Source organism: Urocampus carinirostris, chromosome 18 (assembly GCF_059441175.1).
Source record: "Urocampus carinirostris isolate Australia breed hairy pipefish chromosome 18, RoL_Ucar_1.0, whole genome shotgun sequence".
NCBI classification, from domain to species: domain Eukaryota; kingdom Metazoa; phylum Chordata; class Actinopteri; order Syngnathiformes; family Syngnathidae; genus Urocampus; species Urocampus carinirostris.
Window position 1 is genome coordinate 27,289,366 of NC_142366.1, and position 27,482 is coordinate 27,316,847.

The window sequence follows — 27,482 nt, forward strand, 5'->3', positions numbered from 1 at the left end:
TATTAATACCATGACGAGTAAATTCAGCGATCCCCCAAAAAATCCAAAAGTACTTGAACACCGAATAAATATAATAATTCAATATATTTTCCATTGTATTTTTCCATGATGACAGGTGAAGCCAATGTTCCCTGTCATTTTCCTTACGGGTCTGAATTTTTTTTCACTTTTGAATGAATTGACTCATGTACTATTGCAAAGGTTTTACGGCCTACAAATCTTTTTCTTCCATTTTTTTTTCCTGGTATCTTTTGACACATAATACTAACATTTTTGGGGGATTATTTAGTCGGTTGAGAGATACAGAACTGTATTTCATCACATTTTTAGTGGAAGTACAATGTTGGCAACAAGATTGACTTGGTATCATTGGAAATTATTTGAATGCAACACAAACTTTTTCTTCTTTTTCCCTGTTTTTTTTTTCTCCATTTTTTTTTTTCAATTCCTTTAAAAAAATCTCATTGCGTTTATTTTTACCTAGCTGTTACTTTTTTCTTTTTGTTCTCTATTCACTTTTTTTCCTTTGTTTGTTTCTTTTCTTTCTGGCTTTTTTTCTGAAATTTTCCTTCTTTTTTCTCTTCCTTTTGTTTCTTTTTTCTCAGCTTTTCACTCCTTTTTCATTTTGGTATTTTTTTCTTTTGTGTTCTATTTCCCCCCCTTCCTTCAAGTCATGTTGTGCACAATTTTACATAATATCTGGTCGTGTAGGGATGAAAGAAGCAAAAACAACCCGAAGAGCCGTTTGGGACCCGAAAGAGCCGGTTCTCTTTAGTGAGCCGAGCCGGAGAAGCCGGTTCTCGACAAACTCTACTGACTTGACTCAACTTCGTTCTACTTCGACCTTGACTTCAAAATACCGCATTTAGGACACAACGTCGGGGGAACCCGTGTATTTTTACCTTCATGCACTGTAACTTTGACTTAAGTCAGCTCAGTAGCCTATACCAGCTCAGTAGCCTAGATGGTAAGGCGCCCGCTTTGAGACTGGGAGGTTCGGGTTCGCGCCCCGGCCGAGTCATTCCTAAGACTTAAAAAGTGGTCGGCGGCGCCCTCTCTTGGCTGCGGCTGCATCGGGTCAGATGCAATCGACATTTCGTTCTGTGTACATTGTTACACAGAATGACAATACAAGGAAATTATTATTATTATTATTATTATATTATTATTATAAGTCGCTTCTCAATTAGCAATTTTGAGCCCTGATTTTTGTGCGCTGGCTAGATTTTCTTGTGCGCTGCGAATGTGCGGGCAGTGCGCGATTGCGCACGTGCGCAGCTTAGAGGGAACATTGGGTGAGGCACAGCCGCCCCTGCCTCCCAAGACTGCACGACACTGTTACTAAAATAAGCAAAACTGTACAAGCTGCCATTTTTGGGAAGTGAACAAAGTCAAGATGATATAATCCACCTACACTGTAAACAAGACTCCTGGCCCAATTTCTTCCAAAGCCTTCTTCTATCTCAGAGAGAGAGATTTCAATGGTTTTGAAGCTTCTATTTCAGGGGACTGTTGGCAAAATGTGGATGCAGTTCATTTGTTTGGATTTAATACATTTTAGGCACGGTTCTCCAATGGGGTACGGGTACCCTGAGGGGTACGTGAGGGCACTCCAGTGGGTGGAGGAGATTTTATATGATTTTAAAAAGAAACACATGACAAAAATTAAAATAATACCATCATGATAGAACATTTTGATCATTTTATCCATTTTGTTTACTATATCTGTTATTGTCAGGGTTGCCAAGGCGCCCAATTAGCCCCGCCCGTGCGGCACCAGCTGCAGCTTGTTGTCAGATTGGCACCCTGTTAGTATTCAAACTCTGTCCTGTCAGTTCCCTTTAATCGGTCTGTCTGCGAATCTCCGTTTTTACACGGCAATCCCTTTTTCGCCTGTCCTGTGTTTTTGCTCCTGTTTTTCTCCCGTTACGATCGGTTTTGATCTCGACCACGTCTGCTCTCCCGTCCCGAATTACAACCTGTTTTGATCTCGACCATGTCTGTTCTCCCGTCCCGAATAACGACCCATTTTCTGATATCGACCACGTTGTTGCTCTTCTATCCCGGCTACCGACCCGTTTTTTTCGTTCCCGACACCGCCATCGCTCGCCACGGAAGTCCCACTTTCTCGTCTGGGCTACCTGCTCCCCATGACCAGCGATCTCCAGATCGTGTGTGCAATCCTTTCCCTTCTTCCCAATATAACTGTGAGAAACGCTACGCGAGTGGGTCCTGTCTCCGTTCTGGTCCTGACAGTTATGACTCCAGATATTTATATTTTCGATCACATTTTAAGAGTTTATTTTTTTCATCAAAGAAAAATAATTGCGTTTTGCTGGAAAGGCTGCCGCTTCGATTAAAGAGAAACCTTACAGTTACTGTAAATTCCGGACTATAGAGCGCACCTGATACCGATTTTGTACATCCACAAGCCGCACCTGTATATAAGCCGCATGCTCCCACATTTAAACATGTAACACAAACACAAAATCAACCCAAACCCGACTTCAAGTCCCGCGATTGAAACTAAATGGGGTTTTTAAGGGTTATTGTTCTATCTTCGTTATTCATTATCCATTATCCGTTATCGGTCAGTTCATAATACGCTACAAAGCCTAGGAGCCGGGACACTTACTCTCAGCCAAAAGGCCAAGCTAAGGTCCTAGCCCTAAAGCCTTGCCGCGATCATTGCGAATGCACCGTTCCCGGAGGTACTGCAATACCGGGCCGATGCGTGGAGTGGACAGAGCAAGCTCATATTCCATCTCCGAAATGCAAAAATCAAAGAGGCCAAGCTAAGGACCTAGCATCAAAAGGCCAAGCAAGGCCTTATTGGTTCTTATCCATCAGACCGTAATGTCCTTCGTTAAAGTCCACAGTCCAAAAATCGCAGCCAGCGAAATGAACGGAAAATGATACCTGTACTTAAGGTTTGATGCAGACCTGCAGAGTCCGGGTCCCGTTGAAAGTAATCCAAGGAAAAAAGTGTATATTTCCAAAGGTAAGGGTGGGAAAAATAGATCAGATGAACACATTTACTCACGCAACTCCTTTTTCTTTAACCAACTTTTTACCCCCTCTTCTATCCTTGTCTGTCCCTCACCTTTAGCGGTCCCCACTTAAACTCGGCACCCCGCGTTTGTTCCGCCCCTCATTTTTCCATCTACCCGTGCAAAACATATCAGAATAAGTGTCTAAAATAAATACATTACAAAAACATACAGTTGCAAATACATATTATACATGGGTTACACATATTTACAAAGAAAGACGGTACACCGAGAGAGTTTTCAAAGCTTTAATAATAATAAAATAACTTTGACAGGGCAATTAATGGTAGCAACACTCGAGCGCCGCTCATACATAAATTGGCCGCATCACGGAATAAGCCGCAGGGTTGAAACTTAGGGAAAAAAGTAGCGGCTTATAGTCCGGAATTTACGGTAATCATTATGGATTGCCATTTTAAATGTCTCATGTGTCCCGCAGTGAAAACGGAGTGGACGATGAGGAAGATCTCTACGACTGCGTCTACGACGACGAAGAAGGCGGCGAGATCTACGAAGACCTGATGAAAACCGAAGCTCTGGCTCCCCCGGTCGGTCACGCCTTCGCCTGGCAGCAGATGGCTGTGACTCTATAAGCGTGGAAATCGTTTTTTCCACATCTTCTCAGTTCTAATGGCGCGTTTTCGTGTAGGTGTTCCAGAAACAGGAGCTTGACATCAGAGCTTGCTGTTTGAGGGAAATCAAGCAGACGGAGGAGAAGTTCTCCGACACTTTGGACTCCATAGAAAAGGTAAACAGTGTGTGGACTAGGGCTATGTAAACACACTGTATTTAAACGATAATTATTAGCATTTTTCCTAAACCTAGCATAAAGTTGATTCTCTCAAATCAAGAGAGACATTTTTTATATAGGCTGTCACAAACCAGGAACGGAGACAGGACCCAATAGCGTTTGTTTTACTCAGTTTTATCGAAAAAGAGAGCGGCGCTTGCTACCACCATCCAATGATCGTCAGAGATGGGTAGCTGATGGCAGGAACGCGGAAGTGGCATTTCCCGGTCGTAAGCAGCGGGAAACCTGGTCGATAGCCGGAACGGGAGAGCAAGGGCGGTAACGTGTCCAGAAAAGAGGTCGGCAACAGGTATCAGGCAGGAAACGGGGCAAAACAGGTCGATAGCCGGGACAGAGATGTAAAAGCAGAAACAGGTCCAGAAAAAGGTCGGCAACAGGTGTCAGGCAGGAAACAGGGCAAAACAGGTCAATGGCCGGGACGGAGGAGTAAAAGCAGAAACGGGTCCAGAAAACAAGGTCAGCAACAGGTATCCGGCAGGAAAACAGGGCAGGATAGTGTCAGAAGGTACAAAGGCTTGCCTAGCTGAAGGCATTGGTTCGCAGACGGTCTGTTGGGTTCCTTTCAGAAGACGGGAGTTTAAAAAGAGACCAACAGCCAATCAGGTCCCGCGGCTGTTGGCGCCAATCAAGGGGGCCAAATCGGTACTAGAAGAATTATGACATAGGCATAGGACAGAAAACTTCAACCATGATCTTTCATCATATAAAAAAAAATATTTTTCTAGCTTTTAGCTTTGTTGAGTAAACAACAGTTGGACATTGCTAAGTTTCTTAAAGATACTTGTCTCCAAGAAGACTCCAGAGAATAAACAGCCCCCGATGTTTTTGGTCTACGTGATCACACGATTTCGGTCACCATGGCGGTCATGTCCCTGCAGACGTTCACGAAACGACATCCCTCTCTGCCACGATGATAACGAAGGGAGAAAAAAAAACCGTCGTTTTTGTCCAAGGTTGCGCTAAATCAGACTTCTTGGTCTCAGTATCACCCTCTGCCATGAGGCAAGAGTATTGCATGCCTCACCTTGCATCTGTAGATGTCAAGACCAGAACGGAGACCGGACCTACTCGCGTAATGTTTTTCACAGTTTTATTGGGAATAAGGGAAAGGAGTCCACACACGATCCGGAGATTGCTGGTCGCGGGGAGTAGGTTGCTCAGACGTGGATGTGGGACTTCCGTGGTGAGCGATGGCGGTGTCGGGAACAGAAAAACGTGTCAGTAGCCGGGATAACGAGCAAAAACGTGGTCGATATCAGAAAATGGGTCGTTATTTGGGACGAGAGAACAGACGTGGTCGAGATCAAAACAGGTCGTAAATCGGGACGGGAGAGCAGTCGTGGTCGAGATCAAACAGATCGTAGCGGGAGAAAAACGGGAGCAAAAAAACAGGACAGGCAAAAAAGAGCTTGCCGTGTAAAAACAGAGATTCGCAGACGGACCGACCAAAGGGGACTGTCAGGACAGCATTTAAATACTGACAGGGAGCCAATCTGTCAACAAGCTGCAGCTGGTGCCAATTGGTTGGGGCGTATTGGGCGCCATGGCAACTGTGACACACGGGCGGGGCCAATTGGGTGCCGTGGCAACCATGACAGTAGATGCTCTGCACAGTAATACATTACATACTAAATGAGCGAGGACAGGAAAACTGAATCAAGATAACCATTTCACATATTTCTTATTTTATATTTCCAAGATTACAAGTGGGGCAGTGCCCCCCAATCCCACCCCCTGACGGCACGCCTCTGCTTAGAATTTGAAAAAAATCTCAGCCAATCGAGTAACAATGTATTTTTCGCAACATATCATCACAGCATTTTCCTCTTTTCACTCCAACCGACGCGTTCCTTGATTACAATCATGTCTTACGTGGAAATCCAGTGGCTAGCACAGAACCAAGGGAGCGGTTGAAGAGCACTCCAGCAAGATGACGCCTCTTGTCTTCCTGTTTTGTGCTCAATGCCAGAAAAAGAGCCCGTCTTGATTTCCCGGCGGAGTGCGCCACTAGATGGCTTTCGATATCAAGTGGATGGTTTCATTTAGCATGCTGCCGCGAGGTGACGAGGAGGAGGCGGAGGTTATTTTTCCTTCCCCGAGAGGAAATCATAGAATTGCAAACTTGGAAAATGAGATTATTGTCCTGAACCAGACCGTGGTCTTTGTTTTTGCAGACTGCAGCGATTTTGCGACTTATTATAATGACCTCTTGTGCAATGTTCCCTGTAATTTTCCAGCGTTCACACAAAGTCGGTGAGCAACGCTTGAAACAACAGTGAGCAACAGCAATCCCAAGTGTGGCAACTAAGTCATTATCAAACATGTCCAAAACTTGACATCAAGTTACATTTTGCTGAGTTTCCGGCAATGCAAAATTTGTTTTCTCTTTTGAGTGAATTGACTCATGTACTATTGCAAAGGTTGTACGGCCTACAAACGTCGTTTGTTTTTACAAATCTTTCACAAAATTTCCATTTCTTTTTTTTCCTGGTATTTTTTGTGGCATAATACTAACATTTTTGGTTGGTTGCACGATACACAACTGTATTTAATCACATTTTGAAGTGGAAGATTCACTTGATATCATTGGAAATTATTTGAATGCAACACAAACGTTTTCTTCTTTTTTCCGTGGTTTTTTTCTACTTTTTTTTAAATTCCTTTAAAAAAAAATCTCATTGTGTTTATTTTTTCCGAGCTGTTACTTTTGTCTTTTTGTTCTCTATTTACTTTTTTCCGACGTTTCTCTCTTTTCTTTTTTTCTGTCTTTTTTCTAAATTTTTCCTTCTTTTTTCTCTTCCTTTTGTTTCTTTTTTTTCAGCTTTTCACTACTTTTTTCATTTTGGTATTTTTTTCTTTTTTGTTCTATTCCCCCCTTCCTTTAGGTCATTTTGGGCATAATTTTACATAATATTTGGTCATGTTGGGATTAAAGAAGCAAAAACAACCCGAAAGAGTTTAGGACCCGAAAGAGCCGGTTCCTTTTAGTGAGCCGAGCCGAAGAAGCCAGTTCTCGACAAACTCTACTAACTTTACTCAACTTCATTCTACTTCGACTCGACTTCAAAATACCGCATTAAGGACACAACGTGTATTTTTGACTTAAGTCGCTTCTTAATTAGTAATTTTGAGCCCTGATTTTTGTGCGCTGGCTAGATTTTCTTGTGCGCTGAGAATGTGCGAGCAGTGCCTTGCAAAATGATTAACCCCCCAATAGCAATAGCATATTGCCACATTTCAGGCTTCTAACTTAAAGCTAAAAATATTTACTAAGAATCATCATGTCAGACACAACCGTGAATCATAACCAATTTTTTCCAACATTTACATCGAAAAAAAGAAAGAAAATGAGGTGTTGCAAAATGATTGCCCCCCTGTTCTTTCAGCTCAGCCAATTGACTCCAGAAGTTCCCTGATTATTTCTATTTGATCCAATGTCGACATAAATGACTAAAAACCACAAACAGAATACATCTGAATAGATAGCATTGTGAAGCCTTATGACAGTATCATAAAGGATAAAGAAAACACCAAGCAGGTGGAAAAGTTCAAAGTAGGAATGGGATGCAATATTTTACACAATTCACACATCTCTAGAAGTTTTGTGCAAGGAATATTATCAAAATGGAGAGATCATAAAAGCACTTCAAACTTACAAAGACCAGGCCATCCTTCTAAACTTTTGGGAAGACAACTAATCAGAGAAGCGACCAAGACTCCCATGATCACATTGAATGACCTGCAGCAGGGCCGTTGCTACGTGTAGGCACCACTATTTTTACCCCCAAAATATTTTTGCAAAGCTCTGTTTCCAATGTTTTTTAGGTGTTTTTCACGGTTAGCTTTCAGATTATTTTTTTTATAGATTATTCTTGTATTTTGTTGTTTATTTGCAATGAAAAATTAATATTCTTAAGTTTAAAAGTTGGGTAAGCTGAAAAAACGGCAGAGTGAAAAAAATAGATTATATAATTATTTAGTGGAATAATATTTTTTAAAATAATTGTATTAGTAATATGCTAAACAAAGGGATGTAATCTTTTTTTCCTGCTTTTTTTAAAATTAATTTTTTCTTCTTTTGGTTCTGTCTTTCCAGATTTTTCTTTTTTTCTTGATTTTTCCTCTTACAAATTCTTCCATGCTTTTTCCCAATTTTTTCTTTCATTCCTTTTTTTCTCTCTAGCTTTTTACTTCTTTTTCTTGATTTTTTTTTTTTTTTTCTGTCTTATTCCCTTTCATTTTTTTTCTTTTGGTTCTGTGCCGCTTAGCTTTTTACCCCCAACACCCCCCCCGTTTTTTTCTTATGTTGTTCTTCATTTTTTTTCTTTTCTTTTTCTACTTTTGTTTATTTTTCCCTAACTTTTTTCTTGATTTTCCTTCCCACCTGCTTGTTATATTACTTTTTTCTCTTTTTCTCCTATATTTTCCTTTTTTTATTTTGCTTTGTTTTTTCCTAGCTTTTTGCTCCTTTTTCTTTCTTTTTTCTTTCTTTTTATTCTGCCTGATTTCATTTCAATTTTTTTTCTTCTTTTGTTTCTTTATTTTTAGATTTTTCTTTTGTTCTTGATTTTTCCTCTTTTACATATTCTTCCTTGCCTTTTTTTTCTTTTTCTTTTAGTCTTTCGTTTCTTTTTCACCTCTATTTTCCTTTTTTTTTTCTTCTTTTGTTTGTCTTTTATTCTTCTTTTTCCCAGACTGCCCTCACCACTACATCCAGTTTCCCTTTGGGTGGGCACTGCCAACTATTTCTGTTTCAAGATGTGCAAAATTATAGAGACATACCACTAAACTCAAAGGGGGCCAATCTTTTTGCAATGCCTACTTTTAATTTTTTTTTTTTTTAGCAAAATAAAACATCTTCAATAAATTTGGTCTCTTTTCCCGATCGCGTCTCACATTTTCTTAGTTTGAACCCTGAAATATGGTAATACACAAACACGTTCTTGGGGAGTGGGCACTGTACTTTTATTTTGAAGGGCCGAGTTTTATTTTTTCTCTTTCCTTCTCCCACAGAACTTTATGACACCTCTCACTGTATTTTTATCAGCGTCGGAGTTGGAGAAGGTGTTTGTGAATATACCGGTAAGTTTTTAACTTATTTTATTGACATATTCGTAATTTGAACTCTTATCAAGGAAAAAAGCTCGTAAATCAAAATAAATATGAAATTTAATTTATGTTTTTAAACCATTCAAAGGTTGAAAATGACACCAAGCAGTATTTTTTCAAGGTTATCATAAACAGGAATGATACTTACACAGTTTATGGTGTAAAATACCAATTTAATGCACATTTTCCACGAGGAATCTTGTATTTTTACATCCGGGAAATGTCGCGTTGAGACGTTTGAACCACTAGATGGCGCCAGAGACCAGTTTATAATTTTGCAAGTTTTTATGCGGTCTATGAACGCTATACTGCAGCGTTTTTGTACTTTTTTGAGCCAAGGCACATTCTTTTTCTTGACGAAATTTTCGAAGCATATCAGTTATGTTTGAAAATGTATTATTTGCACTCGTTTATTTTTCTAAACTGCATACCTGTCGCGTCCAGGGCTCCATGTCCTTACAAATTGTCGTATTTTCCCTAAAAAATACAAAATAATCTTACACCATATTTTTTTCAAACGTGTTTATTTATGTAGTTTAACATGTTATATTGTACATGTTTTTTGTTATATCATATATATTGTTAATTAACATTTTGTTGAGAGATACTGAGTTGCTCGACATGAATGAGGTTTATTATCAAAAAAGTTCAAAAATGAAGTCGCTTGGACGTTCACTGTAGAAGGTAAAAAATACATGCAAATATAATTAAGTAAAATAATACATTTTCTTATTCAAATCATGAATTCATTTTCTGCATAAAATTATTGTTGGTAATATACTTAAATATAAAAGGGATAACCACAAACCTGTCTTTTTCTCCTTTTATACTTCCTTTCTTACTTAACTTCTTTATACAACATAATAATTCGTAATATAATGCATCAAAGCAAGTGAGCCGTTTGAGAGCCGGCTCTCTTTAATGAGTTGGCCGAAAAAGCCGGTTCTCTAAAAAGAGACGGACTTCCTTTCACTACACAACTACCACATGAAATCCGATGTTTTCTAAGACCACATGTATTTCAAATTGACTTAATCAACCCTGCCTGTTGTTTTCAGAATAATAAATGTTCTTATTTAAATTATGAATTCATTTTCTGCATAAATTTATTGTTGGTAATATACTTAAATAGTAAAGGGATAACCACAAACCTGTTTTTTTCTCCTTTTATACTTCTTTTTTTTCCTAACTTCTTTATACAACATCATCATCCGTTAATATAATGCATCAAAGCAAGTGAGCCGTTTGAGAGTTGGCTCTTTTTGATGAGTTGGCCGAAAAAGCCGGTTCTCTAAAAAGAGACGGACTTCCTTTCACTGCACAACTACCCCATGAAATCCAATGTTGAATGATGCATGATGGGAAATCCCCAGGCGGCAGACGCATGGGCACAGTAGAATCAAACCGCTCGCTTCGTTTGTAACAAAAAAAAAACGATACCGAGATAGAGGCTGCCGCGGCGAACTCGTTTGACTTGATTAACAGATTTTTTCGTAGGTCCTACACGTCTTAAAATGCATAATAAACGTACTTTGTACGGAAAAAACGTACAGTTTGACCGGTATGGATGTTTTTGTGTGTATTTCAGGACCTGGTGAAAGTTCACAAATGTTTACTGCAAGAAATTCAAGACTCGGTCCAACACAGAAGTGCCCAAAACCTTCACCAGATCTTCATTACTTTCAAAGAAAGGTACATTTACCACATACTTTGTATGGAAATCAGGTATTTGTGATATTACTCACCGATATATACGTTTATGTGTATTTTAGGTTGCTAATCTATGGGAAATACTGCAGTGATGTAGAGACGGCCATTGCCACACTGGACAATATATGCAAAGACAGAGAGGACGTACGCATGAAGCTTGAGGTTATTTTCACTCAGTTTTGTTTTCTAGCATCTCTGGTAAACGGCAAAACAGTGCCTTCGAGTGTATTGTGTATTGGGAAAAATAAATAATTTCCCGTGTGGTGTGTCATGGGCAAGTACAACCTGGTGGCACCCATCTCTCCAGGCCAACATATGTATCCACCAGGTCTTGAATTGGAGATCTTTTGTGTTGGACGAAGGTGCTAACCACTTAACTATGGAAACACTAAAAAGTTGGTTGGATCCCTTAACCACACAGACACCATTTCTCCTGTGGTGAGTCATGGGCAAGTACAACCTGGTGTTACCCATCTCTCCAGGCCAACATATGTATCCACCAGGTCTTAAATTGGAGACCTTTTGTGTTGGACGAAGGTGCTAACCACTTAACTATGGAAACACTAAAAAGTTGGTTGGATCCCTTAACCACACAGACACCATTTCTCCTGTGGTGAGTCATGGGCAAGTACAACCTAGTGTTACCCATCTCTCCAGGCCAACATATGTATCCACCAGGTCTTAAATTGGAGACCTTTTGTGTTGGACGAAGGTGCTAACCACTTAACTATGGAAACACTAAAAAGTTGGTTGGATCCCTTAACCACACAGACACCATTTCTCCTGTGGTGAGTCATGGGCAAGTACAACCTGGTGTTACCCATCTCTCCAGGCCGACATATGTATCCACCAGGTCTCGAATTGGAGACCTTTTGTGTTGGGCGATGGTGCTAACCACTTAACTATGGAAACACTAAAAAGTTGGTTGGATCCCTTAACCACACAGACACCATTTCTCCTGTGGTGAGTCATGGGCAAGTACAACCTAGTGTTACCCATCTCTCCAGGCCAACATATGTATCCACCAGGTCTTAAATTGGAGACCTTTTGTGTTGGACGAAGGTGCTAACCACTTAACTATGGAAACACTAAAAAGTTGGTTGGATCCCTTAACCACACAGACACCATTTCTCCTGTGGTGAGTCATGGGCAAGTACAACCTGGTGTTACCCATCTCTCCAGGCCGACATATGTATCCACCAGGTCTCGAATTGGAGACCTTTTGTGTTGGGCGATGGTGCTAACCACTTAACTATGGAAACACTAAACAGTTGGTTGGATCCCTTAACCACACAGACACCATTTCTCCTGTGGTGTGTCATGGGCAAGTACTAACTGGTGGCACCCATCTCTCCAGGCCAACATATGTATCCACCAGGTCTCGAAATGGAGACCTTTTGTGTTGGGCGAAGGTGCTAACAACTTAACTACGGGAACACTAAATGGTTGGTTGGATCCCTTAACCACAAGGGCCCTCGAGGCACCATTTGTCCTGTGGTGTGTCATGGGCAAGTATAACCTGGTGGCACCCATCTTTCTCTAGACCAACATATGTTTCAACCCAGTCTCGAGCTGGGGACCTTTTGCGTGTTGGGCAAAGGTACTAACCAATCTACTATGAAAACATTATATGGTTGGTTGGATCCCTTAACCACATGGATCCTTGAGGCACCATTCTTCCTGTGGTGTGTCATGGGCAAGTAGAACCTGGTGGCACCCATCTCTCCAGGCCAACATGTGTTTCCACCAGGTCTCGAATTGGAAACCTTTTGTGTTGGGCGAAGGTGCTAACCACTTAACTATGTGAACAATAAATGGTTGGTTGGATCCCTTAACCACATGGGTCCTTGACGCACCATTTTTCCTGTGGTGTGTCATGGGCAAGTACGACCTGGTGCTACCCATCTCTCCAGGCCAACATATGTATCCACCAGCTCTCGAATTGGGGACCTTTTGTGCGTTGGGCAAAGGTGCTAACAACTTAACTACAAAAACACTAAATGGTTGGTTGGATCCTTTAACCACACGGATCCTAGGGACATAATTTCTCCTGTGGGGTCTCATGGCCAAGCACAACCTGGTGACACCCATCTCTCCCCAGGACAACATATGTTTCGACCTGGTCTCGAACTGGTGACCTATTGTGTGTTCAGCGAATGTGCTAACCACTTCACTACGGAAACACTAAACAGTTGGTCTCTTAACCACTCCAGTCATAGTAGCACCGTTTCTCCTGGGATGTGTCATGGGCAAATACAACCTGGTTGCACCCATCTCTCCAGGCCAACATATGTTTCCACCAGATCTCGAACTGCTGACCTTTTGTATGTAAGGCGAAGGTGCTATGTAAACACTAAATGGTTGGTTGGATCCCTTAACCACTATGATGTGTCTCGGGCAAATACAGCCTACTAATGCCCATCCCTCTCCAAGCCAACATATAATGCAACCAGTCTTGAACCAGGGACCTTTTTTTGTGTTAGACAAATATGCTGACCACTACACTAAGGAAATGGGTACACAACATTAAAATATTTACAGTATACATTGTGAATACCTAGTACAGTGAAGTACCATATTGTGTTGCCATTATCTCCAGTGCCTTGCACCCATTACGCAGAATTCGAGAGGATAAACGACCAAGTATTGCTACTACTGCTATAGAAAATCCCAATATTTTATAAAGAGGCACACAAATGCTTTGAATATTTCTAACAAGCTGATTGGTGGAATACTATAGTCAATAGACTAGTATCAAGTCTTTTTTTTAATATCGATAAATGTAATATCTTATTCGGCCGTAATCAAGTATCCCTTTTTTATTTTCAGGAATGTTCCAAAAGAGCCAACTACGGCAAATTCACCCTGAGGGATCTGCTTGTAGTTCCCATGCAGCGGGTCTTGAAGTACCACCTCCTTCTGCAGGTACAGTGCTCTTAAATGTATTTTTTTATGGATTGTTTCAGAAAAGCTGTGTCAAAAAGACGGCCAGCGGGCCGTCACAGGCCCGCCAATGGATTTAATCTGGCCCGCGAGACAATGTCGAGTTAATGTACATTTACGTTTTGTAGCGTCATACATTTTGTCAGCTTCTTTTGAATCTTTCTTCTGGGGCTGAGGTTTTGGCTTAATTCCTAACCACTTATCCACTTTTCTTTTCTCGGAAAAATCTGAAAGCACGAAGTTATTCGATGCAGGCTTCTGATCGGCTGCCGAGTATGCAAATTGCCAAACCAACCGAAATTCCGAAATTTTCAAACCGAACGAAGATTTCGAAATCGAAATAAAGCAAACGTTTGATTTGTAAAAAATATTTAAAAAAAAAATAAAAACAAAGGATTTTCTTTTTTCTTTCTAGAAAAATTTGTTGTAAATTGTACACCCGACGTAAAAGATGCACGCCCCAGGCAGAAGTTATTTCAGACACTGTTTAAGCCGCATGTGCGGCACAGTTCCTGTCTTGGGAACCTCCTGCGTGGCTTCAAATCCAGGTGTGAATGAGCGAGTTGTCTGTCCCTGTGTGCCCTGCGATTGGCTGGCAACCAGTTCAGGGTGTCCCCTGCCCACTGCCCGATGATTGCTGGGATGGGCTCCAGCACCCCGCGACCCTACTGAGGATAAGCGGTACGGCTAATGAGATGAGATGAAATGAATAACTATATGGGGCAGCACGGCGGCGCAGTGGTTAGCGCATGTGCGGCACAGTTCCTGTCTTGGGAACCTCCTGCGTGGGTTCAAATCCAGCTCCAGACTTCCTGTGCGGAGTTTGTATGTTCTCCCCGTGCTTGCGTGGGTTTCCTCCGGGCACTCCGGTTTCCTCCCACATTCCAAAAACATGCATGTCAGGTGGATTGGCCGGTCCAAATTGTCCATAGGTGTCCCTGTGTGCCCTGCGATTGGCTGGCAACCAGTTCAGGGTGTCCCCTGCCCACTGCCTGATGATTGCTGGGATGGGCTCCAGCACCCCCGCGACCCTACTGAGGAAAGACATGCATTTCAGGTGGATTGGCCGGTCCAAATTGTCCCTCGGTGTGAATGAGCGAGTGACTTGTCTGTCCCTGTGTGCCCTGCGACTGGCTGGCAACCAGTTCAGGGTGTCCCCTGCCCACTGCCTGATGATTGCTGTGCAGCCCTTTGAGACTAAGGGCTATATAAATAAAAATGACTTGACTTAAAAGTAAGTGCATGCTACGTAGCTCTTCAAGGAACAAAAAAAAAATAAAAATAAAAAAATAAAACCCTGTCAGAGAAGCCTGACTCAATTTTAACATTTACCATTCGGGCCCAAGATCCCACCTCGAGCGTACCCCCATTTTTGAACCAGTCCTCACCACTGCTGTAATTCGTCCGAAGCATTCGCAGCTTTCCTTCTGCTCGAATCTCTCTTTTTATTCCATCCGTCTCTCTCCCTTCCCATCCCGTCCTTCCTTCTCGCCGAGTCCAATCATGTCCGGGCCGGGCTATCTCTTTGTACGCCCTCGTATCTCCCAAGACGTGTGCCGGTGGAAGCCGGGTTTTTGATAAGTCTGCCATCTCGCCGGCGATAATAATACCCGGTTGAGCGTGACTGACGCGGGGGATTGGAGCAACAAACGTATACGTTGTATACATATCTCCCTCTGGGATTGATTGTGCGCCATTTTTTATTGGGCCGGGTGGAAGACACGCACGGCGTCCTTCCTTATCCTCCGCTGTTGCGGTCGAGATGTCTTGTTTATGCCGCAGCCCGGCACTGGCAAGCAATTTCAGATATACCAGTGTTCGTTTTACCTGTGAAAAGGGATGGGTCCCGGGGACTCGCATGCTCAAAAATCTAGGGGTCCCGACCAATGTTCCCTGTCATTTTCACACAAAGTCGGTGAGCAACGCTTGAAACAACAGTGAGCAACAGCAATCCCAAGTGTGGCAAGATAATTCATGACCAAACATGTCCAAAACTTGACGTCAAGCTGAGTTTCCGGCAATGCAAATTTTTTTTCACTTTTGAATGAATTGACTCATGTATTATTGCAAAGGTTGTACGGCCTACAAACATCATTTGATTTTACAACAATTCTTTCACAAAATTTCCTTTTTTCTTTTCCTGGTATCTTTTGACGCATAATACTAAAATTTTTGTGGGCTTATTGAGTCGATACAGAACTGTATTTAATCACATTTTTTAGTGGAAGTACGATGTTGGAAACAAGCTTCACTTGATATCATTGGAAATTATTTGAATGCAACACAAACCTTTTCTTCTTTTTCCCTGTTTTTTTCTATTTTTTAAAATTCCTTTAAAAAAAGATCTCAATGTGTTCATTTTTTCCGAGCTAACTTTTTTCTTTTTGTTCTCTATTTACTTTTTTCCTTTGTTTCTTTCTCTTTTTTTAAATTTTTTTTTCCTTCTTTTTCTCTTCCTTTTGTTTTTTTTTTTCTCAGCTTTTCACTACTTTTTCATTTTGGTATTTTTTCTTTTTTGTTCTATTCCCTCTTCCTTTAAGTCATTTTGTGCATAGTTTTACATAATATTTGGTCATATAGGGATGAAAGAAGCAAAAACAACCTGAAGAGCCGGTTAGGACCCGAAAGAGCCGGTTCCTTTTAGTGAGCCGAGCCGAAGAAGCCGATTCTCGAAAAACTCTATTGACTTGACTCAACTTCGTTCTACTTCGACCTTGACTTCCAAATACCGCATTTAAAACCCTTGTATTTTACCTTATATTTAACAAAAATTGGGTGGACAAAATACAATTAACATCAGGTATTTTTTTTAGACCAGAAGCGAAGGCTTTGCAGGCCCTCGCAGCCCACTACTGATGATAAAACATCATAAGTACTTTTTCAAAAACAAAAATGTGCTTTTCTTTAAAATTCTGTTACTTTTTTAACACTTTTGGTCCACGTCATAATTGGTGCTGTGGTCCTCTTATATTCCTAAAAGCTTCATGCACTGTAACTTTGACTTAATTTGCTTCTTAATTAGCAATTTCGAGCCCTGATTTTTGTGAACTGCCTAGATTTTCTTGTGCGCGGAAAAGCTCTGGGTAGTGCGCAATTGCGCACACACGCAGCTTAGAGGGAACATTGGTCCCAACAGAGATCTATGGGTCCCCAAAATTAAGTGTTATTGAGGTTGAAATCGTTAATCGGCGACAAATATATAATATAAATCTATATTCATTCAGTTTTCATCATCAAATTATGAAATTATTTTCTGCATCAAATTATTGTTGGTAATATACCGATTCAAGGGATAACCACAAACCTGTCTTTTTTAAATTTTCTCCTTTCATACTTCCTTTTTTTCTTAACTTCTTTATACAACGTAATAATTCGTAATATAATGCATCAAAGCAAGTGAGTCGTTGAGAGCCGGCTCTCTCAAAAAAGACGGACTTCTTTTCACTACAAAACGAGATCTCGTTGGCCGAGATCGGCGTGCAGACGAAAACTCGAACTGCGAGACCAAAACAACAATGGCGGATCCGCCTAAAAAAAGTAATCGGGTAATAATAACCATTTGGTGTCAAAAAAGTTGCGTCCCGGGGACGCACTTTGATTTGAGACGATGCGTCCCCAGCAAAACTGATGCGTCTAGGCAAACGAGAATACTGATATACTGTTTCTCTTTAAAAAATTACAGAATTAGATATACTTCTTTTTGCAGTCGTTTTTCTGATTTTCTATCAGGATCCGACTTTTTTTGCTGCATAACTGTATGGTATTTGAGATTTTGCACATTCGCTTTTCGACATTTTGTGGAGCAGTTCTGTGTTTTTTTGCAGAGGATACACATTTACAGATTGTATTCAAATCACAACCAAAAGCAAACGTAGGGAACGCCAATCGTGATTCATTTTTTCACAAAACTGTTTACGTGCAACTGTGTACAATCATTGATTGACTTCTGGAAAGAGAGGTCAAACATTTACAACTCTTTAAAGATGTCTAAAAAATTGGCCAAAGTAAAATACACAGTTACAGAATTGTTATGTAGTATTTATGTTGCATGGAAAATAGATAAATGCATTTAAATCAAAATGACTTATTTAATTGTACATAAATTTATATGGCAGCATAGCGATTGAGTGGTTAGCGAGTCCGCGGCACAGTTCTGAAGTCATGAGATCGAACCTAGTGTGTGGAGTTTGCATGTTCTCCCCGTACTTGCGTGGGTTTCCTCCGGGCACTCCGGTTTCCTCCCATGTTCCAAAAACATGCAGGTTAGGTTAATTGGCCGGGCCAAATTGTCCCTAGGTGTGAATGAATGAGTGAGTTGTCTGTCTCTCTGTGCCCAGCGACTGGCTGGCAACCAGTTCATGGCGTCCCCTGCCCACTGCCCGAAGATGGCTTGGATGGGCTCCAGCACCCCCGCGACCCTGCTGAGGATAAGCGGTGCGGATAATGGATGGATGGATGGATATTCATGAAAACGATTATAATACTAGTAGACACTCAAAATGAGGAGAGAAGACATCAGTGGATTTCGAACTTGTGAGAAGAACAGGGAAAAACTCCAAACCATTATAAGAAAAAACAACCTATTTCAAAAGCACTCTCCTGAGCGCTCTCTTTTAATTAAATCTCCTAGAATACAAAAGTAGATCCACCCTAAAAGGTGTTTCAATCGAAGTCCAGCAACATGATTGGCCTATAGTGGCAATTAATTCCAGTGCATCACAGTCAAATCAACAAACAGAAGGTATAATAGTCAAAATAACAAAATTGCAGGGCAGCACGGCGGCGCAGTGGTTGGCGCATGTGCGGCACAGTTCATGTCTTGGGAACCTCCTGCGTGGGTTCAAATCCAGCTCCAGACTTCCTGTGCGGAGTTTGTAGGTTCTCCCCGTGCTTGCGTGGGTTTCCTCCGGGCACTCCGGTTTCCTCCCACATTCCAAAAACATGCGTGTCAGGTGAATTGGCCGGTCCAAATTGTCCCTAGGTGTGAATGAGCGAGTTGTCTGTCCCCGTGTGCCCTGCGATTGGCTGGCAACCAGTTCAGGGTGTCCCCTGCCCACTGCCCGATGATTGCTGGGATGGGCTCCTGCATCCCCGCGACCCTACTGAGGATAAGCGGTGTAGCTGATGAGATGAGATGAGACAAAATTGCAATCATCTTTCCAGGTTTTTCGATATTATTATTGTTTTCCCCCTCCAACAGGAACTGGTGAAACACACTCACGATGCCACCGACAAGAGCAATCTGCGGAAAGCATTGGATGCAATGAAGGTATCGCTTTTATTCTCTCTTAAAAACGATTTCTTCATAAAACAACTCATGTCGAATACGTTTTGTGTGCAGGACTTGGCTCAGTACGTGAATGAAGTTAAGAGGGACAATGAGACGTTAAGGGAAATTGACCAATATCAGAAATCCATTGAAAATCTTGTAAGCTGTGTTTCTTCCTTGGATAAACGAATACATGAACAAATGAATGTAGTAATACATGAACAGACACGTAAATATATGGCTAAGTAGATACATTGATAAATAAACAAGCGGAAAAATAAATGAATGGATGAATAAACATCCAAATGAATGCATAACTACATAATCAAATGGAATAATTGATGGATAGTAAATAAATGAGTAAAACATTTAAATGAATGGATGAATAAATAAATAGACAAATGAATAAGTACGTAACTGAATGGATGAATGAATGCATGATAAATAAATAAGAACATGAATAAATGCATAACGGGACCAGTAGATGAATAAACCAATGAATACGTAAATAAATAAATGGATAAATGGATGGAAGGTCAAATTAATTAAATAAACAAATCAATAAGTCAATAAATAAATGAATAAATGGAAAATTGATGGATGGATAATTGATGGAAGACGAATAAACACATGAATAGATAAATCAATATTTGAATGAATAAATGGATGTTAAATAGTTACAGAGATAGATAGGTAGAGACGTGATTGGATGGAAGGATGAAGGATGGATGGATGGATAAACAGATGGATGAATGGATGGATAGATAAATGGATGGGTGAATGGATAAACGGATGGGGGTATAGATAGATGAGGGATGGATGGAGGTCTGGATGGTGGTATGAATAGATGAGAGATAGACGGATGGATGAACAGATAAACTGATGGATGGATGGATAGAGGTTTGGATGGGTGAACGGATGGATGGATGGATGGGGTATCGATAGATGAGGAATGGATGTATGGATGCATGGATTGATGGATGGATGGAGGTATGGATGGATGAATGGAAGGATGGATGGGGTATGGATAGATAAGGATGGATGCATAGATTGATGGATGGATGGAGGTATGGATGTGTGGAGGAATGGATGGACGGATAGACAAGTGGATGGATAGATGGATGGATGAGGGATGGATGTATGGATGCATGCATTGATGGATGGATGGATGGAGGTATGAATGGGTGGAGGAATGGATGGACAGATAGACGGATGGATGGATGGATGGATGTATGGATGGGTGGAGGAATGGATAGACAGATGGATGGCTGGAGGAATGGATGGACGAATGGACGGATGGATGTATAGCTGGACGTATGGATGGGGGTATGGATAGATGAGGGATGGATGTATGGATGCATGGATTGATGGATGGATGGATGGATTGATGGGGGTATGGATAGATGAGGTATGGATGCATGGATTGATGGATGGATGGAGGTATGGATGGATTGATGGGGGTATGGATAGATGAGGGATGGATGTATGGATGCATGGATTGATGGATGGATGGATGGATTGATGGGGGTATGGATAGATGAGGGATGGATGTATGGATGCATGGATTGATGGATGGATGGATGGATTGATGGGGGTATGGATAGATGAGGGATGGATGTATGGATGCATGGATTGATGGATGGATGGAGGTATGGATGTGTGGAGGAATGGATGGATGGATAGACAGGTGGATGGATGGATGGAGGTATGGATGCATGCATTGATAGATGGATGGAGGTATGGATGGGTGGAGGAATGGATGGACGAATAGACGGATGGATGGATGTAAAGTTGGACGGATGGATGGATAAGTAAATGAGTAAAAAATGAATAAATAAATAAATCATTAAATGGATAAATGAAGGGATGATAAATAGTTACCGGTACAAAAGTAGATGGATAGACGCATGGATGGATGGTAAGATTAGTAAATAAATAATTAAATGAATGGAAGATAGATAGATAGATAGATAGATAGATGGACAGAGACAGACAGATGGAGAGATAAATAAATGGATAGATCGATAGATGTTATGGTACATGAATAAACAAACAAAGACAGAAAAAATCCATGTCTTTTTGTTTGTTACTTTGTTCCTGTCTAGAATCAACCCCTGAGTAACTACGGACGACCCAAAGGTGACGGAGAAGTACGAGTGGCTTCAGTGGACAAACGCGCTAAACAGGACAGGCAAGTACAGTACGTCCTCCATCCATTCAGGGAAAAGGTTGTACTACTTTAAGTGACATAGCATGTTCTTAAAGTATGCAAAATAAAATTAAAAAGTCATACTGTAAAATGAGAGCAACCGTTATATATTAGCCTGAAATACCGTAAATTTCGGACTATAGAGCACACCTGATTATAAGCCGCACCCACCACATTTTAAGAGGAAAACCGATTTTGTACTTACACAAGCCGCACCTGTATATAAGCCGCATGCGCCCACATTAAAAAAAATGTAACACAAACACAAAATTACCCCAAACCCGACTTTAAGTCCAGCGATTGAAACTGAATGTCCTTCATAAAAGTATGCAGTCCAAAAATCACAGCCGTCAAAATGAATGGAAAATGATACCGGTACTTAAAGTTTGATGCAGACCTGCAGAGTCCGGGTCCCGTTGAAAGTAATCCAAGGAAAAAAGTGTATATTTCCAAAGGTGAGGGTGGGAAAAATATACTATATCCACTATTGTCCGCTGTGTCCACAAACACTCACCTTTACTGGTCCCCACTTCCCGTCACCCCGCGTTTGTTTCGCCCCCTTCTTTTTTATTCACCCGTGCAAAACATATCAGAATAAGTGTCTGAAATAAATACATTACAAAAATATACAGTTGCAAATGCATATTATGCATGGTTACACACATTTACAAAGAAAGACGGTACACCGAGAGAGTTTTCAAAGCTTTAAGAATAACAATATAACGTGTTTCGTTTTGCTTTCGCTTTTAATATAGGTGTGCAAAGTGTTTTATCCTTTTTTTAAAATTTTTACACATTCATGTTAGCGGAATCTTTCGTACGGAAGATTACGATAACGCGAACGTACGATTAGCCTGGGTTAGCTTCATGTTTACGTTAAATGTTTAAGGTAAACATTCAGGGTGTTGGAACGGATTAAAACGATTTACATTATTTTTAATGGGAAAAATGATTTCGGTGATAGAACAAATCGATTGTCAAACGGGGTTCTGGAACGGATTATGGTCGAGAACCCAGGTTCCACTGTATATTAGCCTGAAATAGTATCAAATACCGTACAACTGGTACATACGATTGTTGATGTACTACTTTTTCAGCTAAATCTTCCCTCTAATAAATGCGAGAATTTTTTTTTTTTTGTACATTTCTACTTGTTTTTATACTTTCATCCCAGCATTTATATATTGCATCTTATTTTTTTTATTAGTACTAAAATAAAACGTTGATTTTAAAGCCAAATAGTTAAATTTGCAACAGTCTCAAAGGGCTGCGTTTTCCCTTATTTTAGTAAAAAACAACAAAAAATATTTTTAATCAAAAGATAATTTTTCTCATTTTGCAGCTCTTATTTTACTTAAAATACAAATAAATACATTTGATAAAAGAAAATAGAAAAACTATCAGAGTAATTAAAAAAATTATCCTAAAGCATAGAATTTTTCCTCCATTACTTATGTTCTTCTGAAAACAAACTTGAACTTGTGTTCAAATGAAAAGAAATAATACAAGAAATGATTTTTCCCAATTTTTCTCCAGAAATGTAAATATTTCTTTGTTTGTTTGTGTTTTTGTTTATTTAGGCACATCAAACCATGTTTTTTTCTCTTTCTAATGGAATTCCTTCCAATTTTTAAAACAACCTAAATGCTATCAACCTAGCTAAAACCAACGTCTTAAAATTATATTTTTAAGAATAAAATTTCAAGATAAAAGACCAATTTTGTATTTCTACTCAAAAGTCAATTCAATAAATAGTGATTTACATTGATTACCTTTATTTTCTAAATTATTCGTTCCTGCACTGTACGCATACCGCCCAGAAGAGGGCAGCAAATACTTTGCTGTGTACTTTGAATGAATCCCACATGTACTTCTCTCTCATCCTTTAACACAGGGGTGTCAAACTCATTTTAACTCGGGGGCCACACGATAGAACAAACATTCGGTCGGGGGCCAGACTAGTAGATTAAAGAGAAAGAAAAAAGAGAGATAAAGAAATAAGAGAAAGAGAGAGGGAAAAGCAGAGAGGGTGGGACAAAGAAAGAAAAAGAGAGAGAGAGAGAGCGTGTGAAACAAATGATAAAAATTCGTGAGAGAGGGTGAAAAGAGAGGAAGAAAGAAATCAAAAGAGAAAAAGAAAGACTGAAGGAGAGAAAAGAAAGCGCGAAGGGTAGGAAAAGAGAAAGAGAAAAGAGAGAAAAGGAAGTTGGAGCACAAGAGGTTAATGGACACAGAGAGAGAAAGAGACAAAGAGCAACAAAGGAAGAGAAAAAGAGAGACAGAGTGAAAGTGACAGAGACAGAGTGGGAGAAAGGGGGTGAGAGAGAGAGAGAGAGAGAGAGAGATCTTTCCGCAAGATGGTGTGCCGGCTCCTACCATGAACGCGCCAATGAAACCCAACGTGACCTTCACAATCACAGAGACGAGAGTCCCGATGTCTGTGGTTGCTCAAAACAACGGAGAGCATTTCTCAAAACAATCCCCGCCGTCCTGCGTCTGGATGTGCTGATTATCTTATCAGCCTTTCCTGTGAACAATATTTCCTACCAGGGTGCCCTGAACTTTCACTGCTCATTGAATAAAGGCACAGTCAGTAAATACTTACAGTATTAAACTCAATAAATGTAACTTGTATTCAATCGTATAAAATCCTTTATAGTCAAATGTATAAAATCCTTCAGGTTTTAGTGTTGGGGTGGCACGAGAGGATTTCTTCTTCAGAGGGGGGCGCGACAGAAAATAATCGAGAGGCACTGGCGGGTTACTTTCAAGAACTTTGAAGGTTATTTCATTTCTTCTTTGTGTCCCGTTCCGACCGCAGGCACATCTTCTTGTTCGATGCCGCCGTCATCGTTTGTAAGCGAAGAGGAGACAACTACGAAATGAAAGACGTCATCGACCTGCACCTCTTCAAGATCACAAACAACCCCACGTCCGACAAGGAAAACCGAAAGGTTGGCACGCGAAAATGTAAAGTACGGCGGTAAAAACGTCCCGGCGTCGGTGTCGATCCCCGGTTGACATTTTGATAAACAACGGTGTTATTGTAAGCTGGGACAAACGAGTGCGTTGTTGACCTTTCGGGTTTTGTTTCTTTTTCTATTGCTGCGCTGTTGGCAGTTAGACAGTTTTTAACAAATATGTTAGCGTTTGTTTGTTTGTTTGTTTTAAAATCGTTTTTTGTTTTCGCTTTTTTTTTTTAAACTTCTTTAATATATAAATATATATTTTTACAAATGTATTGGGGCAGCACGGCGGGGCAGTGGTTAGCGCATGTGCGGCACATTTCAAGTCATGGGAACCTCCTGCGTGGGTTCAAATCCCGCTCCAGACTTCCTGTGCGGAGTTTGTATGTTCTCCCCGTGCTTGCGTGGGTTTCCTCCGGGCACCCCGGTTTCCTCCCACATTCCAAAAACATGCATTTCAGGTGAATTGGCCGGTCCAAATTGTCCCTGGGTGTGAATGAGCGAGTGAGTTGTCTGTCCCCGTGTGCCCTGCGATTGGCTGGCAACCAGTTCAGGGTGTCCCCTGCCCACTGCCCGATGATTGCTGGGATGGGCTCCAGCACCCCCGCGACCCTACTGAGGATAAGCGGTGCAGCTAATGAGATGAGATGAGACAAATGTATTGTTTTCAATTTTACCCACATTACTATCATCATTGCTATTATTTGCAAATGCATTAGCAGGATCTATAATTATTTTTATTGATTTGTATTATTTTTATTCGATTTAATAGTAGTATGAGTATTCTTATTAGTATTACCGTCATTATTCTTTACCATACTGTTCTATTTTGTAATATTCTATTCTATTATTCCCTGCTCAGTTCTATTCTATTCTGTAATATAATATTCTAATTCTTAATTAGTTCTATTCTATTTTGCCCTGCTTAGTTCTATTCTACCCCACTCGATTCTATTCTATTCTGGTCTGTCCTGCTCATTTCTATTTACCCCATTCTATTCTGTTCTGTATTATTCTGTCCTGTACTGTTCTATTCTTCCGTGCTCTATTCTATTCTATTCTATTCTATTCTATTCTATTCTATTCTATTGTGTTGTGTTGTACTTTATTCTATTCCGCTTTACTCTACTTTAATTCTTAATTATTTCTACTCTATTCTGGTCTGCCCTGCTCATTTCTATTTACCCCACTCTATTCCATTCTTTCCTACTCAGTTGTATTCTATTCTATTCTATTCTATCCTATGCTGATCCACTCTACTCTACTCTAATTCTTAATTCATTCTATTCTATTCTGCCCGGCTTTGTTCTATTCGACCCCACTCGATTCTATTCTATTCTGGTCTGCCGTGCTCATTTCTATTTACCCCACTCTATTCTGTTCTATTCTACTCTACTCTACTCTACTCTAATTCTTAATTCATTTTTTTTCTATTCTGCCCTGCTTAGTTCTATTCTACCCCATTTGATTCTATTCTATTCTGTACTATTCTATTCTTCCCTGCTCAGTTTTATTATATTCTATTGTATTCTATTATATTCCGCTCTACTCTACTCTAATTCTTAATTAATTCTATTTTATTCTGCCCTGCTTGGTTATTTTCTACCCCACTTGATTCTATTCTATTATGGTCTACCCCGCTCATTTCTATTTACCCCACTCTATTTTATTCTATTCCACTCTACTCTACTTTAATTCTTAATTAATTCTATTCTACCCCGCTCGATTCTATTCTATTCTGCTCATTTATATTCTACCCCACTCTATTCTGTTCTGTACTATTCTGTTCTGTACTATTCTATTCTGTACTCAACTATTCTATTCTTCCCTGGCGAATCCTGTTTTGTTATGTTTTGCTCTACTCCACCTTACTCTATTCTACTTCTCATTCTATTCTATTCTATTCTATGCAAACATTAGAATTCTGGTAGCCTTACCCTAAACATATATACCGAGCACATGTATTTTGCTGCAGCAAATCTTTACGAAGCTAACACCTAGTCCACTGAAAACCCTTTTGTAGTGCATTGTTTTTTACCCTTGTCTATAAAAAATAGGATTCACTTCCCTGCCTGCTCTTGTTATTAAAAAATAAATACATTATACTCCGGTATGAAATGATCTGCTTAGATCAGGAATGGACGGGTGGAAAAACGGCTGCAAAAACGGGACAGATGGGAGTCAGGGTCAAAATGCTTGCCTTATAACAACAGAGGTTTGCTGACGGACTGACAAATGGAGAGTGAAAGGACTGGGCTTAAAATGGGACCGGGAACCAATCAGCTAATCATTAATCATGACACAAGTAATAAATTTAAAAATATAAAGATAATATTCATAAAATAGTAAATATAAGTAAACTACTGCCATTTCTTTCCACACTATATGGTGAACCGGAATATAAGGCTTTGTCCCACCAATAAAAAAAAAAAACATGGGGCATATGTTGACACAAAATGTAAGAGTCAAATTCAGCCTTGGGCTTGTTTGACAGCCTCTGACTGTCTTCTGAGGAAAGGACTTGCTGTGTGACTGCCAGCAGAGATTTGTCAAAGCAACCTCACACTTGGCTTATTCTCTTGATCATTTCATTCTTCAGCCCTCCAGAAATTTTGTTTGCCCACCCCGAGGCGCCGTCTTTGCATCTCCCTTTTCCTCCATCTGCCTCCCTGCATCCCGTCCTTCCCCCTCCTCGTCTTCTCTTGGCCCTCACACGTTTTCTTGACCTCAGTTGGGGTATTTATTGACTGACAAAAAGCATTTCATTATCATTAATCATAATATACTTTTAAAAAATCTGGCTTTGCAATGGATTCAAAGTTATTTGACGGGGAGGAAGCAATATGTAAAAATGGGAGAGTTGTCATCTGAATACCTGGACATCTGTTGTGGAGTACCACAGAGTTCTATCCTGGGTCCAAAGTTATTTAATTTATATGTTAACGATGTCGGGGCAGCACGGCGGCACAGTGGTTAGCGCGTGTGCGGCACAGTTCTAAGGTCTTGGGAACCTCCTGTGTGGGTTCAAATCCAGCTACCGGACTTCCTGTGCGGAGTTTGTATGTTCTCCCCGTGCTTGCGTGGGTTTCCTCCGGGCACTCCGGTTTCCTCCCACATTCCAAAGACATGCATTTCAGGTGGATTGGCCGGTCCAAATTGTCCCTAGGTGTGAATGAGCGAGCGAGTTGTCTGTCCCTGTGTGCCCTGCGATTGACTGGCAACCAGTTCAGGGTGTCCTCTGCCTACTGCCAGATGATTGCTGAGATGGGCTCCAGCACCCCTGCGACCCTACTGAGGATAAGCGGTCCAGCTAATGAGATGAGATATATACCGGAACCATATCCCCCTAGTGGGAGGTGGCTAGAGTCAAGAACACAATAACATTCCCGACTCTTTCTGGGAGATTGATACAGAG

General features: G+C 40.6%; 1 protein-coding gene and 1 pseudogene across 2 annotated transcripts in view; one reads left to right on the top strand and one right to left on the bottom strand.

The window, feature by feature from the left end:
• Positions 1-27,482, top strand: part of vav3a (vav guanine nucleotide exchange factor 3a) — a 178,683-nt gene that overhangs the window by 80,414 nt on the left and 70,787 nt on the right. For both annotated transcript variants that reach the window (XM_088322515.1, XM_088322516.1), the window contains 10 exons: positions 3,490-3,598; positions 3,700-3,798; positions 8,875-8,943; positions 10,559-10,662; positions 10,743-10,842; positions 13,510-13,605; positions 18,824-18,892; positions 18,965-19,051; positions 20,998-21,083; positions 23,923-24,055. In XM_088322515.1, the coding sequence (XP_088178641.1) occupies positions 3,490-3,598; positions 3,700-3,798; positions 8,875-8,943; positions 10,559-10,662; positions 10,743-10,842; positions 13,510-13,605; positions 18,824-18,892; positions 18,965-19,051; positions 20,998-21,083; positions 23,923-24,055 (952 nt within the window). The remainder of the gene's footprint in view (positions 1-3,489; positions 3,599-3,699; positions 3,799-8,874; positions 8,944-10,558; positions 10,663-10,742; positions 10,843-13,509; positions 13,606-18,823; positions 18,893-18,964; positions 19,052-20,997; positions 21,084-23,922; positions 24,056-27,482) is intronic.
• LOC148348769 (U2 spliceosomal RNA) lies at positions 2,690-2,830 on the bottom strand (annotated as a pseudogene).